Source organism: Lolium rigidum, chromosome 5 (genome assembly GCF_022539505.1).
Source record: "Lolium rigidum isolate FL_2022 chromosome 5, APGP_CSIRO_Lrig_0.1, whole genome shotgun sequence".
Taxonomy (NCBI): Eukaryota; Viridiplantae; Streptophyta; class Magnoliopsida; order Poales; family Poaceae; genus Lolium; species Lolium rigidum.
This window is the reverse complement of record NC_061512.1, coordinates 141589273-141601506: the sequence shown is the minus strand read 5'-3', so window position 1 is coordinate 141601506 and position 12234 is coordinate 141589273. Positions and strand designations below refer to the sequence as shown.

Here is a 12234-nt window from a genome sequence, read left to right as displayed (position 1 = left end):
ATTTTATGTGAACACGTGACAATGTTCTATTATTTAGTATCACCATTCAATATATAGAATTAAAAATACTAAGTGACAACATTAATTTATTTCTAAAATTTTCAATACATTAAAGATGGTGCCCTCGCATTTGCGAGGGCTTCCTTGCTAGCTTCACCAAAAAAGAAAATGTTGGCATTTCGCACTTTCCACGAAGACCGCCAAATTGAAACCTAACGTGCTCCAGTTTTGCGGAAAAATCTAGGTAGTATTATAATTCCACCAATCTGACTTGACTGACCGAACGTATAAGTCTCAGATCAAATTAGTGGAGGAGGACGGCGCAAGCAAGCAAGCACAGGCTTATATGAAGAGAAGAGGCGGGCCGGCCAGCCATGGAGATTTGAAAGAGTAGTCAGCTACTAGCTTTAGTTCTGCTCCACATCCAGCAAGATACACATAATAGTATGCCTGCCGCTAGTGCACTAGTAGGAGAGCAGCGATGTCTCGCATGTTTCTTCGTGGCCATGGCGTTGCTTTGCTCTACTACATCCTGCAGCTCCGGTCGGTCCCGCCAGTTGCTGGCTGCAGCGGCCTCGCCTTCCTGTAGCTGCTGTGACCAGATGAAGAGGGACGACATCATCTCCTACAGTTTCCCATCCTTCAATAGAAGTGCCGGAGCTGCCTTAGCGGTGCTCAAGGATGCGAGTATCAATGGGGGAGTCCTCCAGCTGACTCCTGACACTCGTAACAATGTTGCCTATCTAATCAACAAGTCCGGATCCGTCCTCCTCCCGGATCCCGTCACGCTGTGGCGCGTCGACTCCCACGGGGTGAGGCACGAAGCCTCCTTCAACACCACCTTTGACATGAACATCTTCACAGAATCGGCGGAGGAACAACATGGCGAGGGCCTTACGTTCGTCATCGCCTCCTCCCTCAACGGCCCTCCGCCAGGCAGCCATGGTGGGTTCCTCGGGCTCACAAACACCATCTCCAAGTCCAACTCCAGCAGCTTCGTGGCCGTCGAGTTCGACACGGCCAAGCAGTCGTACGATCCCGACGACAACCACGTCGGTCTCAACATCGGTAGCGTCGACTCCGCCTACGTCGTGCAGCTCTCCTCGGTCCCGCCGTTCAACCTTACAATCGCACCAGCCATACCGACGAACTATACTGTGTGGATCGAGTACAACGGCGTGGGACACCACATATGGGTATACATGGCTCCCCAGGGTCAGGACAAACCAGGGAGCGCCGTCCTTGACGCGCCGCTCAACTTGAGCAGCCATCTCCCACAGAGAGCCTACATTGGTTTCTCGGGATCGACGGGATATGCCTTCGAGCTGAACGCTATCCTCAGCTGGAGCTTGACGCTTGACAAGCTCCCCAGTGACCACAGCGAGAAATGGAAGGTGATACTTCCAGCAGTCCTTGGGACAGTAGCTGTAACTGCCGCCATGATCGCTGCCGCTGCCTTCTACTTCAGCGCGAGGTATAAGGCGCTCAAGGTGGAGCTGAAGCTGTCCGAGGCTCTCCGCCGGCTTCCTGGGACGCCCAGGGAGTTCAAGTACGTCACCATCAGGAAGGCCACCGACAACTTTGACGAGGCAAGGAAGCTAGGCAAAGGAGGCTTTGGCGCTGTGTACAAGGGAACACTGCGATCAGGGTCAGGGACGACCAGGTCACGCGTCGATGTCGCTGTGAAGAAGTTCACGCGTAATGAAGACCGCTGCTACGACGACTTCCTCGCAGAGGTCGATGTCGGCGATTTACACAAAAATAACCCAAAAGTGGAAGAAAAGCACAGACTGACCCTCCGGCGAAACTATTTTACCAATCTAACCCTTTCGTGTGGCGCCCCTCCCACGGGCGCCACACATGCCCATGTGGCTCCCCTCCTGCCGGCGCCACACACCCAGCCGACGTGGCGCCATCGACGCTGAGCTGGTGCGCCCATCCGACGTGGCAGCGTGTATGGCGCCCCTCCCAACGGCGCCACACATGCACTTGGAATTCCCAAAACATACTGTGAGACAAATCCTCTGGGACTTAGCCGTTTTGCGAGGCTCGATGTGTGGCGCCGATGCCACGGGCGCCACACCAGCCTGTGTGGCGCCGATGCCACGGGCGCCACACATCCACTTAAGTGTGGCGCCCGCACCCGCGCCCAGCCCGACCCTTCTTTCTTCTTTCTCTTCCTCTCTCCTTCTCCTCCCCAACCGCCGCCGCCGCACGCCCCCCCTTCGCCCCCCCCACCAAATCAACGGCGCCACACATGCACTTGGAATCCCCCAAAACATACTGTGAGACAAATCCTCTGGGACTTAGCCGTTTTGCGAGGCTCGATGTGTGGCGCCGATGCCACGGGCGCCACACCAGCCTGTGTGGCGCCGATGCCACGGGCGCCACACATCCACTTAAGTGTGGCGCCCGCGCCCAGCCCGACCCTTCTTTCTTCTTTCTCTTCCTCTCTCCTTCTCCTCCCCAACCGCCGCCGCCGCACGCCTCCCCTTCGGCCCCCCCACCAAATCAACCAAGAAATCATCAGATCTATCCGGCCAACTCCTTCCTCCTCCATTCCTCAAGGTATTCCCCTTCGATTCCCTCTGATTCATCCAATAGTGTTGGTGGATTTGGTAGATTTGGGTATGAACCCTAGATTTGGTAGATTTCTTGGATTTGGATATGTAGAAATTTATGTTGGTGGAATCTACATTGTAGTATATGTGTTTGAACCAAAGATTTGTTGGAGCCCTAGATATGAAATTTTACATGTATGTGTTGAAATCCTATGTATGTATGTGTTGAAATGTGTAATATTTGCCTAGCAAATGCATTCAAATTTGTTACATATGCCTAGCAAATGCCTATTCAAACTTGTTGCACTCAAATGTGTGTATGTATGGGTGATTCGAAAGTTAGATATATTGTCTTACATATGTATGTATGTGGTGAAAGGCAAAATTGGAGCTTAGCAAATGCCTATTCTATTGTCTAACATATGTCTATTATGTGCCTAGGAATGGTATGTCTTACGAAATTCATATGTGTGATGAATTTGGATATGAACTCTCATGTATTTGGATATTCTCATGTATGTGTTGCTCATTTTTGTTAGTGGAATGACTCATAACATGGTTGTGTAAACATGTAGGATGGTGTGGCTTCTGGATGAAGAGTACGACAGGGAGCACCGGGCTGTTCATATGACGGAGAGGGGAACGGATCTTCACCCTTGGAAGATTCGTTACCATGGCACATCGGATATACCTTATGACGAGAGGTACACGAAGTTCATCCGGCCTACCGGTCTTATGCCGTTCATAACCCTTGTAAGCCGTGGGGGGCCACACATGAACCCCTCGGCACTCACCGCCCTTGTCGACCGGTGGAGGCCGGAGACTCACACCTTCCACTTGAGGGCCGGCGAGATGGCCCCTACTCTCCAGGATGTTTCCATGATCCTTGCACTACCTATTCAGGGCGAGCCACTGTGTATGAACACAGCTTCTGATGGGTGGCGCCAGCAGATGGAGGGGCTTATTGGCAGGGCTCCTCCTGTCGTTGCCTAATCGACGGTACCTCGGAGGAGGGATCCTCACGAGGGGGAGAAGAAGTAGGGGCCATAGGGCGGAGTGCACACAGGACGGTGGTACGCGAGTTACCCAGCTTCGGAACACCTGCACGATGACAGGGCCTACTGCCGCTTGTCCGGAATTATCCGGGCGCTTTCGCGTTGTTACAATGAGTTGTGGTTGTGCCTCTAGGGCTCCCGGGATCCGGCTTATAAAGGCGCACGGATCTAGGGTTTACATGGAGAGTCCTAGCCGGATTACGTGATAGCCTAACTACGGTACAATATCTTGCCGTGCACGTCACGGATCCTCCTTCCATATACGTCGTACTGGATCCGAGTTCCTCATGGGCCTCCATGGATCCGGGTTACTCCTAATGTCGGTACGGATCCGGCCTACTGATCCTGGGATGGACTTCTTCCTTCATGATCAACAAGCAATCGGGCCGCCCGATGGGCCACATGCCTCATCACCATCTGTGGGCCACCCGGGCTTGCCGGATCTAGGCACTGTCGATGGTACACCCATGAAGTATACCCACAACAGTAGCCCCCAGATTTCTCCGAGTTTCGCCGCTGCTTTCCGCCTTGCCGATCCAACACAATCTCCGGCAAACGTTGGTAACGCGGAGAAACTTGAAGAGCTCCAACTTTGCATTTTCTTCTTTTTCCAACTTATAGCCGGAAAATGCTCCCATCCCGCGGGACTTCATCCATCGACGTTCCAAAGAACATTTCCGGGTTACTCCTCGCTCGAACGAGAGCCAACTTATCCTCACGGAATTACCCGGAATCTTAAAAGACTCAAACAGTTCCGGAAATCTTTCACCTTCAGATCAAACTTAACAACGGAAGTTCCTCATTTCCCGCGCACAACTTCCTCATTTCCCGCGCTAAATTTTCACAGATGCAAATCTTCAGCCGGAATGTTCGAGAGTGCATGGTCAAGTCACCTCCACGTCGTTTTACCGCAGTTGACCTAAACACGTGTCACCCATCTAACGGCGTGACCGTTCAGTTTCCACCGTCGGATCCGGATCCCGAATCTCCGCGCGTGGCCTATAAATACCCCGCGGCCCGGTGAAAAATCCATTCTTTTACCTCTCTTCTCCACCTCGTCTTCCTCCTCGCGCCGCGCCGCCCACCAGATCTTGACCCCGGCGAGCTTTGCCACGGTGAGCCCCGCGCCGCCAAACCAAGGCTCCCTCGCGCCAAGATTCTCACGTTTGAACGAGAAATTCGCTCCGCCGCCGATTCGTGGTTACGCAGGGCGATTTCCTTCAAGTTCGGCGACCTCATCTTCGCCGGAGCTCCGTCGAGCCACCGCGCCATTAGCGGTAAGTACGCCGGCCTTGTAGAAGATAACTTAGTGTAGAAGATAGCCTTAGTGATCCGGGTACTCAAATACTTTGTATGGGTGCAGCCGGAAGCATGCCACTCGAATCGTCGCATTGTACTCGGTAGCTCTCCGAGTAGCCCGGATCCCAACCAAATAGAACCCATATGCCCGGATCCCATATCATTCCTGCCACCATATATTTCCGACATCAGACTAGCTCAACCTTTTTCCGCATCTTCCAGCACCGCGCCAGGCCGGATCCCTTCCCTCCAAGAGCTTCAAGAAGAACTCGAGGGGCAAGCTCGGATGGCAGCAAAGGTGCAGGAGACGGAAAACAAGAGGGCGTCCAAGGCCCGGATCCGCGAAGGAGAACGGGGTCAATGGTGGCCTTGCGAAACAACCGACGTGGAGCTTAGGGAGCTCCAGAACGAAGGAATGATCTCCGCACATTGGAGTTTCACTCGTGATTCCGACGTCCCCAAGCCAGAAGCCGGAGAAATAGTCATGACCAAGGCTTGGGTGGAACGCGGACTTTCACTTCCCTGTTCGGAGTTTTTTCTCTCTATCCTCAACACCTACGGGCTCCAGCCCCACAACATCTGCCCAAATTCATACCTTCTCTTGTCCAACTTCATGACTCTCCGCGAAGGACATCTTGGGATCCGGCCGGATGTCAAGTTGTGGCAATTCTTTTCCGGGTGAAGAAAGAAACCAAGGACAAAGCAATGGTGAACTGCGGAAGCATGACGTTTATGCTCCGCCCTAGCCGCATGTACCCTCCCCACGACTCGCACGAATCCGTCCGGTCATCGGAACGCCGGATGGTTCTATGAGAAGAATGCCTCGGTTCCGAAGGTCCATGAGGGTCTGCCTCAATTCGTCAACGAACCTCCGGAAGAACTTGCAAGCTGGAGCTTCGTCCCTTCGCTCGCCCGCACCCTAATCCCGGAGAAGGCTGCGCGGAGAATCTCCTGGCTAGTCCACGACGGACTAACCGGAGCCCAGCTCACACTTAGCTGGTTCTCCCGGAGAATCCAGCCTCTACGCTACAACGCGCGCCTAATGTGCGCTTATACCGGGGCGGATGATCTTCTCCGGGTTACCCGCCACGATCTTCCGGCCGACTCTCTGAAGAGAAGGATCAAGACGTTGGTGAAGATTCCGAGGGGCCAACAGGTCCCGGAACTGACCAAAGACATTTACACAAACGACCAGTGTCCTCCGGTAAGCTTTGTTCTTTTCGCTGCTTCAAACTTCACAAGCTTTTGGATGTTTAACTTAATTTTTATTCATCTTCCTTCCAGCTCAACACTTTGGCGGAGGAAAACTTTCGCACCATTCTTCGCGTCCCCGTCACCGACGACACGGCGGAAGAGGTTCCGGATGACGACGAGGAGGAAGAGGAACAGGCACCTCGCAAGGCGGCCCCTCGACCTACAAAGCGTCCCCGCGCCAAGGCTTCCGGCTCTGAGGCCGGAGCTAGCGGCGAGGCCTCCGCCAAGAAACCGAAGACGGCAAAACCACCTCCGCTAGACTCAAGGAAAGCGGAGCGTGCGCGTATAAGGATGCTCTCAACGGCTGGCCAAGGCACGCGCCCCATCATCCCCGGCGCCCCGTAAGTTTCCGAACATGATGCAACTTTATCTTGGCGAAATTATCTCTTGTCTAAACCCTTTCACTTGTTTGCAGGAATCCGAAAACCGCTGCCACGCGGACCGCCAGCCAGGAGCCCATTACCAAATACATGAAGAAATCTCCGGCAGTCGGTCCAGCTACTCCGGCTCCGCCAAGCGCCTCTCACCCTACTCCTCAGCCATCTCCCCCTCAGGCTGACCCGTCTCCCCCTCCTGCCACCAGCACTCCACCGGAAATAATTCCGGTCAGCAGCGACAATGTAGGTGGAGAAGATCCTAAGGCCAAAGGCCCTGCCCAAGAAAATGCAAGAGAACAAGGCCAAGGAGAGGCTGAAGTCACTTCTTCTGAGAAGGCCGGAGATGGCGCTGGCGACATCGTCGTTTTTCCGAAGAACTTTGGAGATCCGGCTGACATCACTTCCACCCCCAAGGCGTATGCTACCAAGTTTTTCAACAAGCTATCCGAGGCGGAGAAATGGGAGCTTGAACAAGACCTGCTCAACGCCATGCCGAACAACGCTCGGGGAAACCCGATGCCGCGACATCGGAGATCCAAGATTTTAAAAAGGATGTCGGCCGGTTCTTCGACAAGCTCATCTGCAAGCAAAACGTACTCCCCGGTAGTCCCCAAGCATGTAGGCGGAAACTTGGATAATAGTTAGCGCTTAGATGCTTAGAGAAAGATTACTTCCGGGAAAGTTTTTTAGAATGAACCAGTAGCCCCCAAGCATTATGGCGGAAAGGTTCCGGCAATGATGCTTTGAAAGAAACCACTGCTACAGGCGGAATGTTTACTCCTGCACTGTGTAAATTTTACAGGAACAGCAGGCGCTGCACTACGAGCTGCACAAGAACATTGCCCTGCAGCGCCGCGTTACTCTGAGCCAGGCGGAGAATATCCGGACTCTGAAGGATAAGAATGCGGAGCTGGCTAAACAACCGCGTACGCCCAAGGTTGGTTTCCGCCTTCGCGTCATTAACCAAATTCCGACTTTGAACTTGCTGTTAACTTATATTATTATAGGCGCATCCTCTTCCCTTGCTACAGCCTCAACCGAACTTGAGAACCTGCGCTCCTCGTACTCAAGATCCGGAAACGAAACTAACGGAGGCGGAACTAAAGAGGGAGCAGGCCGAAAAGCAGCTCAGCGGAGAAAAATTCCGAGTTCATCGGTGGAAAAGGGCGAGCTGAAATTGAAGATAAATGTTGACAGTGAGACCATCAAATGTCAGCAAAAAGAGCTCAATGGACTCCGGAAGTATATGGAGACCGCGGAACAGCACTGGGATTTTCTCAATGAGAACATCTTGGGTACCGATACTGGAACCTTGCCCAGATATTTGTTCCGACGTTTTACTTTATGCTCAAAACTGTATGCTTATATCCTGACTGTTTTATGCAGAGCCGCTTGGGTATTCGGAAGAGCGCCGGAATTTGTACCCACGGGATGACCTTCTTCAACTTGTAGGCGATGACTGCAAAGATCTCATCTCCGCCTCCCGCAAGATATGTTATAACTTATCCATCAAGAGGAGCCGCACTTGCGACGTCCGGAAACTTATTAGAAAGATGGATGTTCTGCCGGAGCTAGTGACGGATCTGCAAGCATCATCAGCCCGAGGCGCAGCTGCAATGGCCTTGACCATGTGCCTAGCACATAATGCGGATCTTGATCTTGATCAGGTAACCACGGGCGTTCCTCCGGATGCGGATGTTAGCGCGCTACTGGATGCAGTGAGCGGCTACGACACCCGTATTGCGCGCAGGATCCGGCACGAGGAATTCTACGACAAGGTCGTCCTTCCCGCGGACGAGCCCTTAGAAGCGGAACTTCAGAAGGAGCTTGCTGCCAAGGCGCGACCTGCGGAATCCGGAACCCGGTTTACTCGGACCAGCTCCAAGAATGCTCCCCAAGAGGAACCCAAGACCAGCACTGCTGCTTCTGAAAAAGAAAGTGAAGAAGACGTGTCTTCTCCGGCCGAAGGCGCCAAGGAAAAAGATCCAGAGGGCAAGACTTCTCCGGCTAAGGGGAGTGAAAACTTTTATTCCTGCGGGAAAAACAATGCATCATTTTGGCCCCAGCGAGGGTTTGTAATAAGACTTTAAATTCTTAAGTAGCTAGGAACGAAACGATTATGCATGGGGCGGAAACACTTATCCTGCTATCCGTTTAATATTATGTGCATGTTTCGTTTTATGTCGGAAAGCAAGTGCTGATTTCGTTATTTTCCGGCTTGCCCGCTTGACCTTCCACGAGCCGGAAGACCTTAGCCGGAAATGCTCGCCAGCGGCGACGAAGCCCAATGGCAATCCGTCCATAACCGCGGAAACAAGCCCCCGAGCATAGGTGCCGGAAATCGCTACTAGGAATCCACGAGTTCGCAACGTGATAACAACTTAATCGGAAAACTTAAGCTTACGTCCTAAAGGACGGTTTTAGAAATCACAACTTTTATACACGCCTAGGCGGAAAACATCCAGCTCTGCGGTTTTAGTCGGAAAAAACATACACGATCTAAAATGAACAAGTAAAGGAGGTAAAAGACTCAAAGAGTGAACCATAAGCTTTATTTCATTGATCATGTATAACTATTACAGAGTTTGTAACTCGGAAAGAATATGCTAAGTGTAGAAAGGACGTAGCCGTGCGATATTCCAAGGGCGATCTGTTTCATCGTAGATGTCATCCGGATCCTCACGCTTGCGTTTCCGGCGCCAGCTAGCAGGTCTATCCCTCGGCTCGCGGAAATCAACAAGGTAGTACGACCCGTTATGAAGCACTTTGCTAACGACGAAGGGTCCTTCCCATGGCGATTGCAACTTATGGTCTTTCACCTGCCGAAGGCGGAGGACCAGGTCTCCTGCCATGAAGGAGCGATTCCGTACTCGACGACTGTGATAACGTCGGAGCTTTTGCTGGTAGATGGCGGAGCGCTGGTCAGCTAGGTTCCGAGCTTCTTCGATCAGGTCCACAGATAACTGTCTGGCCTCGTCAGCTGTTTCTTCGTTATAGGCGGAAACTCGCGGTGAGTCGTGGATGATGTCGGAGGGAATCACGGCTTCGGATCCGTATACCAGGAAGAAAGGGGTAAACCCTGTTGACCTGTTAGGGGTAGTTCGCAAACTCCACAAGACAGCGTCTAGTTCGTCGGCCCAAGCTCCAGCTGCTCGTCGCAGCGGTTCTTCAAGGCGTGGCTTGATTCCCGATAATATTAGACCGTTAGCTCTTTCAACTTGACCATTGGATTGTGGGTGGGCCACGGATGCAAGGTCCAATCGAATCCCCATTGTCTCACAATAATCCTTTAATTCTCCCCGAGCGAAGTTTGTGCCATTATACTGTTATGATGCTCGTGTGGGATGCCGAATCTCATCACGAGGTCTGCGAGACAAATTTTAGTGCCGTAGCACCGTCGGCTTTTCTCACCGGCTTGGCCTCGATCCACTTGCTGAACTTGTCAACAGCGACCGGAAGGTATTCACAACCACCAGGAGATGATCTTTTTAACTTACCAACCATATCGAGCCCCCGCACCGCAAATGGCCAGGTGATAGGTATGGTCTTCAGCTCTTGGGCTGGAGCGTTTGTTTGAGTAGCGTAGTACTGACAACCTCGGCAGGTCTTGACTATCTTGTCAGCATCTTCTTTAGCTGTGAGCCAATAAAAGCCTAGCCGAAAAGCTTTTGCAACGAGTGACCTGGGAGCGGCATGGTGCCCGCAATCCCCTGCGTGGATCTCTCTGAGGATTTCAATGCCATCTTGATTGGAGACGCATTTGAGAAACACCCCCGTTGCGCTTCGTTTGTAGAGCTGTCCATCAACAATTGTGTAGGATCGTGCTCGTCCGATGATCGGCGCGCGAGGACCTCGTCCTCCGGCAACTTCGATCGATGAGGTAGTCCAGGAAAGGTTGTGTCCAAGCCGGAATGGTAGCTAATACCTCTCTGGCCGGAGACACTGCCACTTCTGGGTTTTCCGGGTTAGCGCCCTTCACCGAGGGTATCCGGAGATGCTCTAGGAAAATTCCAGGCGGAATTGGCTTTCTGCCGGATCCGAGCTTGGATAGCATGTCTGCCGCTGTGTTATCGTCTCTCCTGACGTACTTGACTTCGTATCCGAGGAAGCACTTGGCGAGCTCGTCAACTTCGTCTCTGTAGGCCGCCATGACGGAATTTCTGGCGTTCCGGGTTCCGGCTACTTGCACGTGCCACCAGGTCGGAATCTCCGCAACGATGATGTGCTTGATCCCTATTTCCTTAGCGATGCGCAGTCCGTGTAGTAGAGCCTCGTATTCCGCCATGTTATTTGTAGCTTCGAAGTGGATCTGCGAACGTACTACGGTTCTTCTCCGGTAGGGGACTTCGGGGTGACTCCGGCTCCCGAGCCTTGATGCTGCTTGGATCCGTCGAAGTGCATGACACATGTTTTCGGTTCCGGCTCCGGACTTGCATCCGGAGCTTCGTCCAATCCGCAACGAAATCTGCCAAGACCTGGGATTTTACCGCGAGTCCTTGGCTTGTAAGCGATGTCGAAGGCGGATAATTCAATGCCCCATTTAGCCGTCCGTCCTGTTGCGTCAGCGTTGTTGAGAATTGTTGACAGCGGAGCCTTGCTCACAACTGTTACTGGGTGCTCTTGGAAGTAGTGTCCCAGCTTCCGGCTGCCTAGGAAAACTCCATAAGCTAGCTTCTGAAAGTGAGGGTATCTTTGCTTTGACTCCGTCAACACCTCGCTTATGTAGTAGACAGGTCTTTGGACGTCATATTCATGACCTTCTTCCTTTCGCTCCACCACGATGACGAGGCTGATGACTTTGTTGGTAGCTGCCAGATAAAGGAGCATTGGCTCTGACTCTGCTGGGGCTGCCAGGATAGGTGGGGAGGTAAGTATTTCCTTCAACCCTCGAAGAGCTGCGTCAGCTGCGTCGTCCCAGACAAATTTGTCTGTTTTCTTCAGCAACTTGTACAGAGGTAGCGCCTTCTCGCCAAGACGGCTAACAAACCTACTGATTGCTGCGACACAACCAGTTAGTCGTTGCACATCTTTGAGACAAGTTGGCCGTTTGATACACAGGATTGCCTTGATTTTTTCCGGGTTAACCTCAATGCCTCCGTGAGAGACTATGAAGCCAAGGAGTTTTCCGAGCTGGCACGCCAAAGACGCACTTCAGCGGATTCAACATCATTTTGTACCGCCGGAGATTCTCAAAGGTTTTCGTGAGGTCGCTGATCAAGTCGGATCCTTTCCGGGTCATGACCGCGATGTCGTCGACGTAGGCGTGCACGTTCCGGCCAATTTGGTCCTTCGAGCACCGCTGCATCGTACGTTGGTAGGTGGCACCTGCGTTTTTCAAACCAAAAGGCATAGTAACATAGCAGGTAAATGCCAAACGGGGTAATGAATGAAGTCGCCTTTTGGTCGGATTCCTTCATCCGGATCCGATGGTACCCGAATACGCATCAAGAAAACACAGAAGTTCCGCCCCCGCCGTCGAATCAATGACTTGGTCAATGCGCGGCAGGGGAACGGATCCTTCGGGCAATGTTTGTTCAAGCCAGAGTAATCGATGCACATTCTTAGTATTTCAGTGTTCTTTTTGGGTACAAGGACGGGATTCGTGACCCAATCGGTGTGGATAACTTCTATTACAAAACCTGCTTCTAGTAACTTTGCTAATTCCATTCCTATGGCGCGGCGCTTCTT

The 12234-nt window shown here is 52.5% G+C and overlaps 1 protein-coding gene across 1 annotated transcript in view; it reads left to right on the top strand.

The window, feature by feature from the left end:
• The first annotated feature begins 506 nt into the window (after positions 1-506).
• Positions 507-12234, top strand: part of LOC124656483 (probable L-type lectin-domain containing receptor kinase S.5) — a 36478-nt gene continuing 24750 nt past the window's right edge. Inside the window, exon 1 of the mRNA XM_047195219.1 lies at positions 507-1736. Coding sequence (XP_047051175.1) covers positions 507-1736 — 1230 coding nt within the window. The remainder of the gene's footprint in view (positions 1737-12234) is intronic.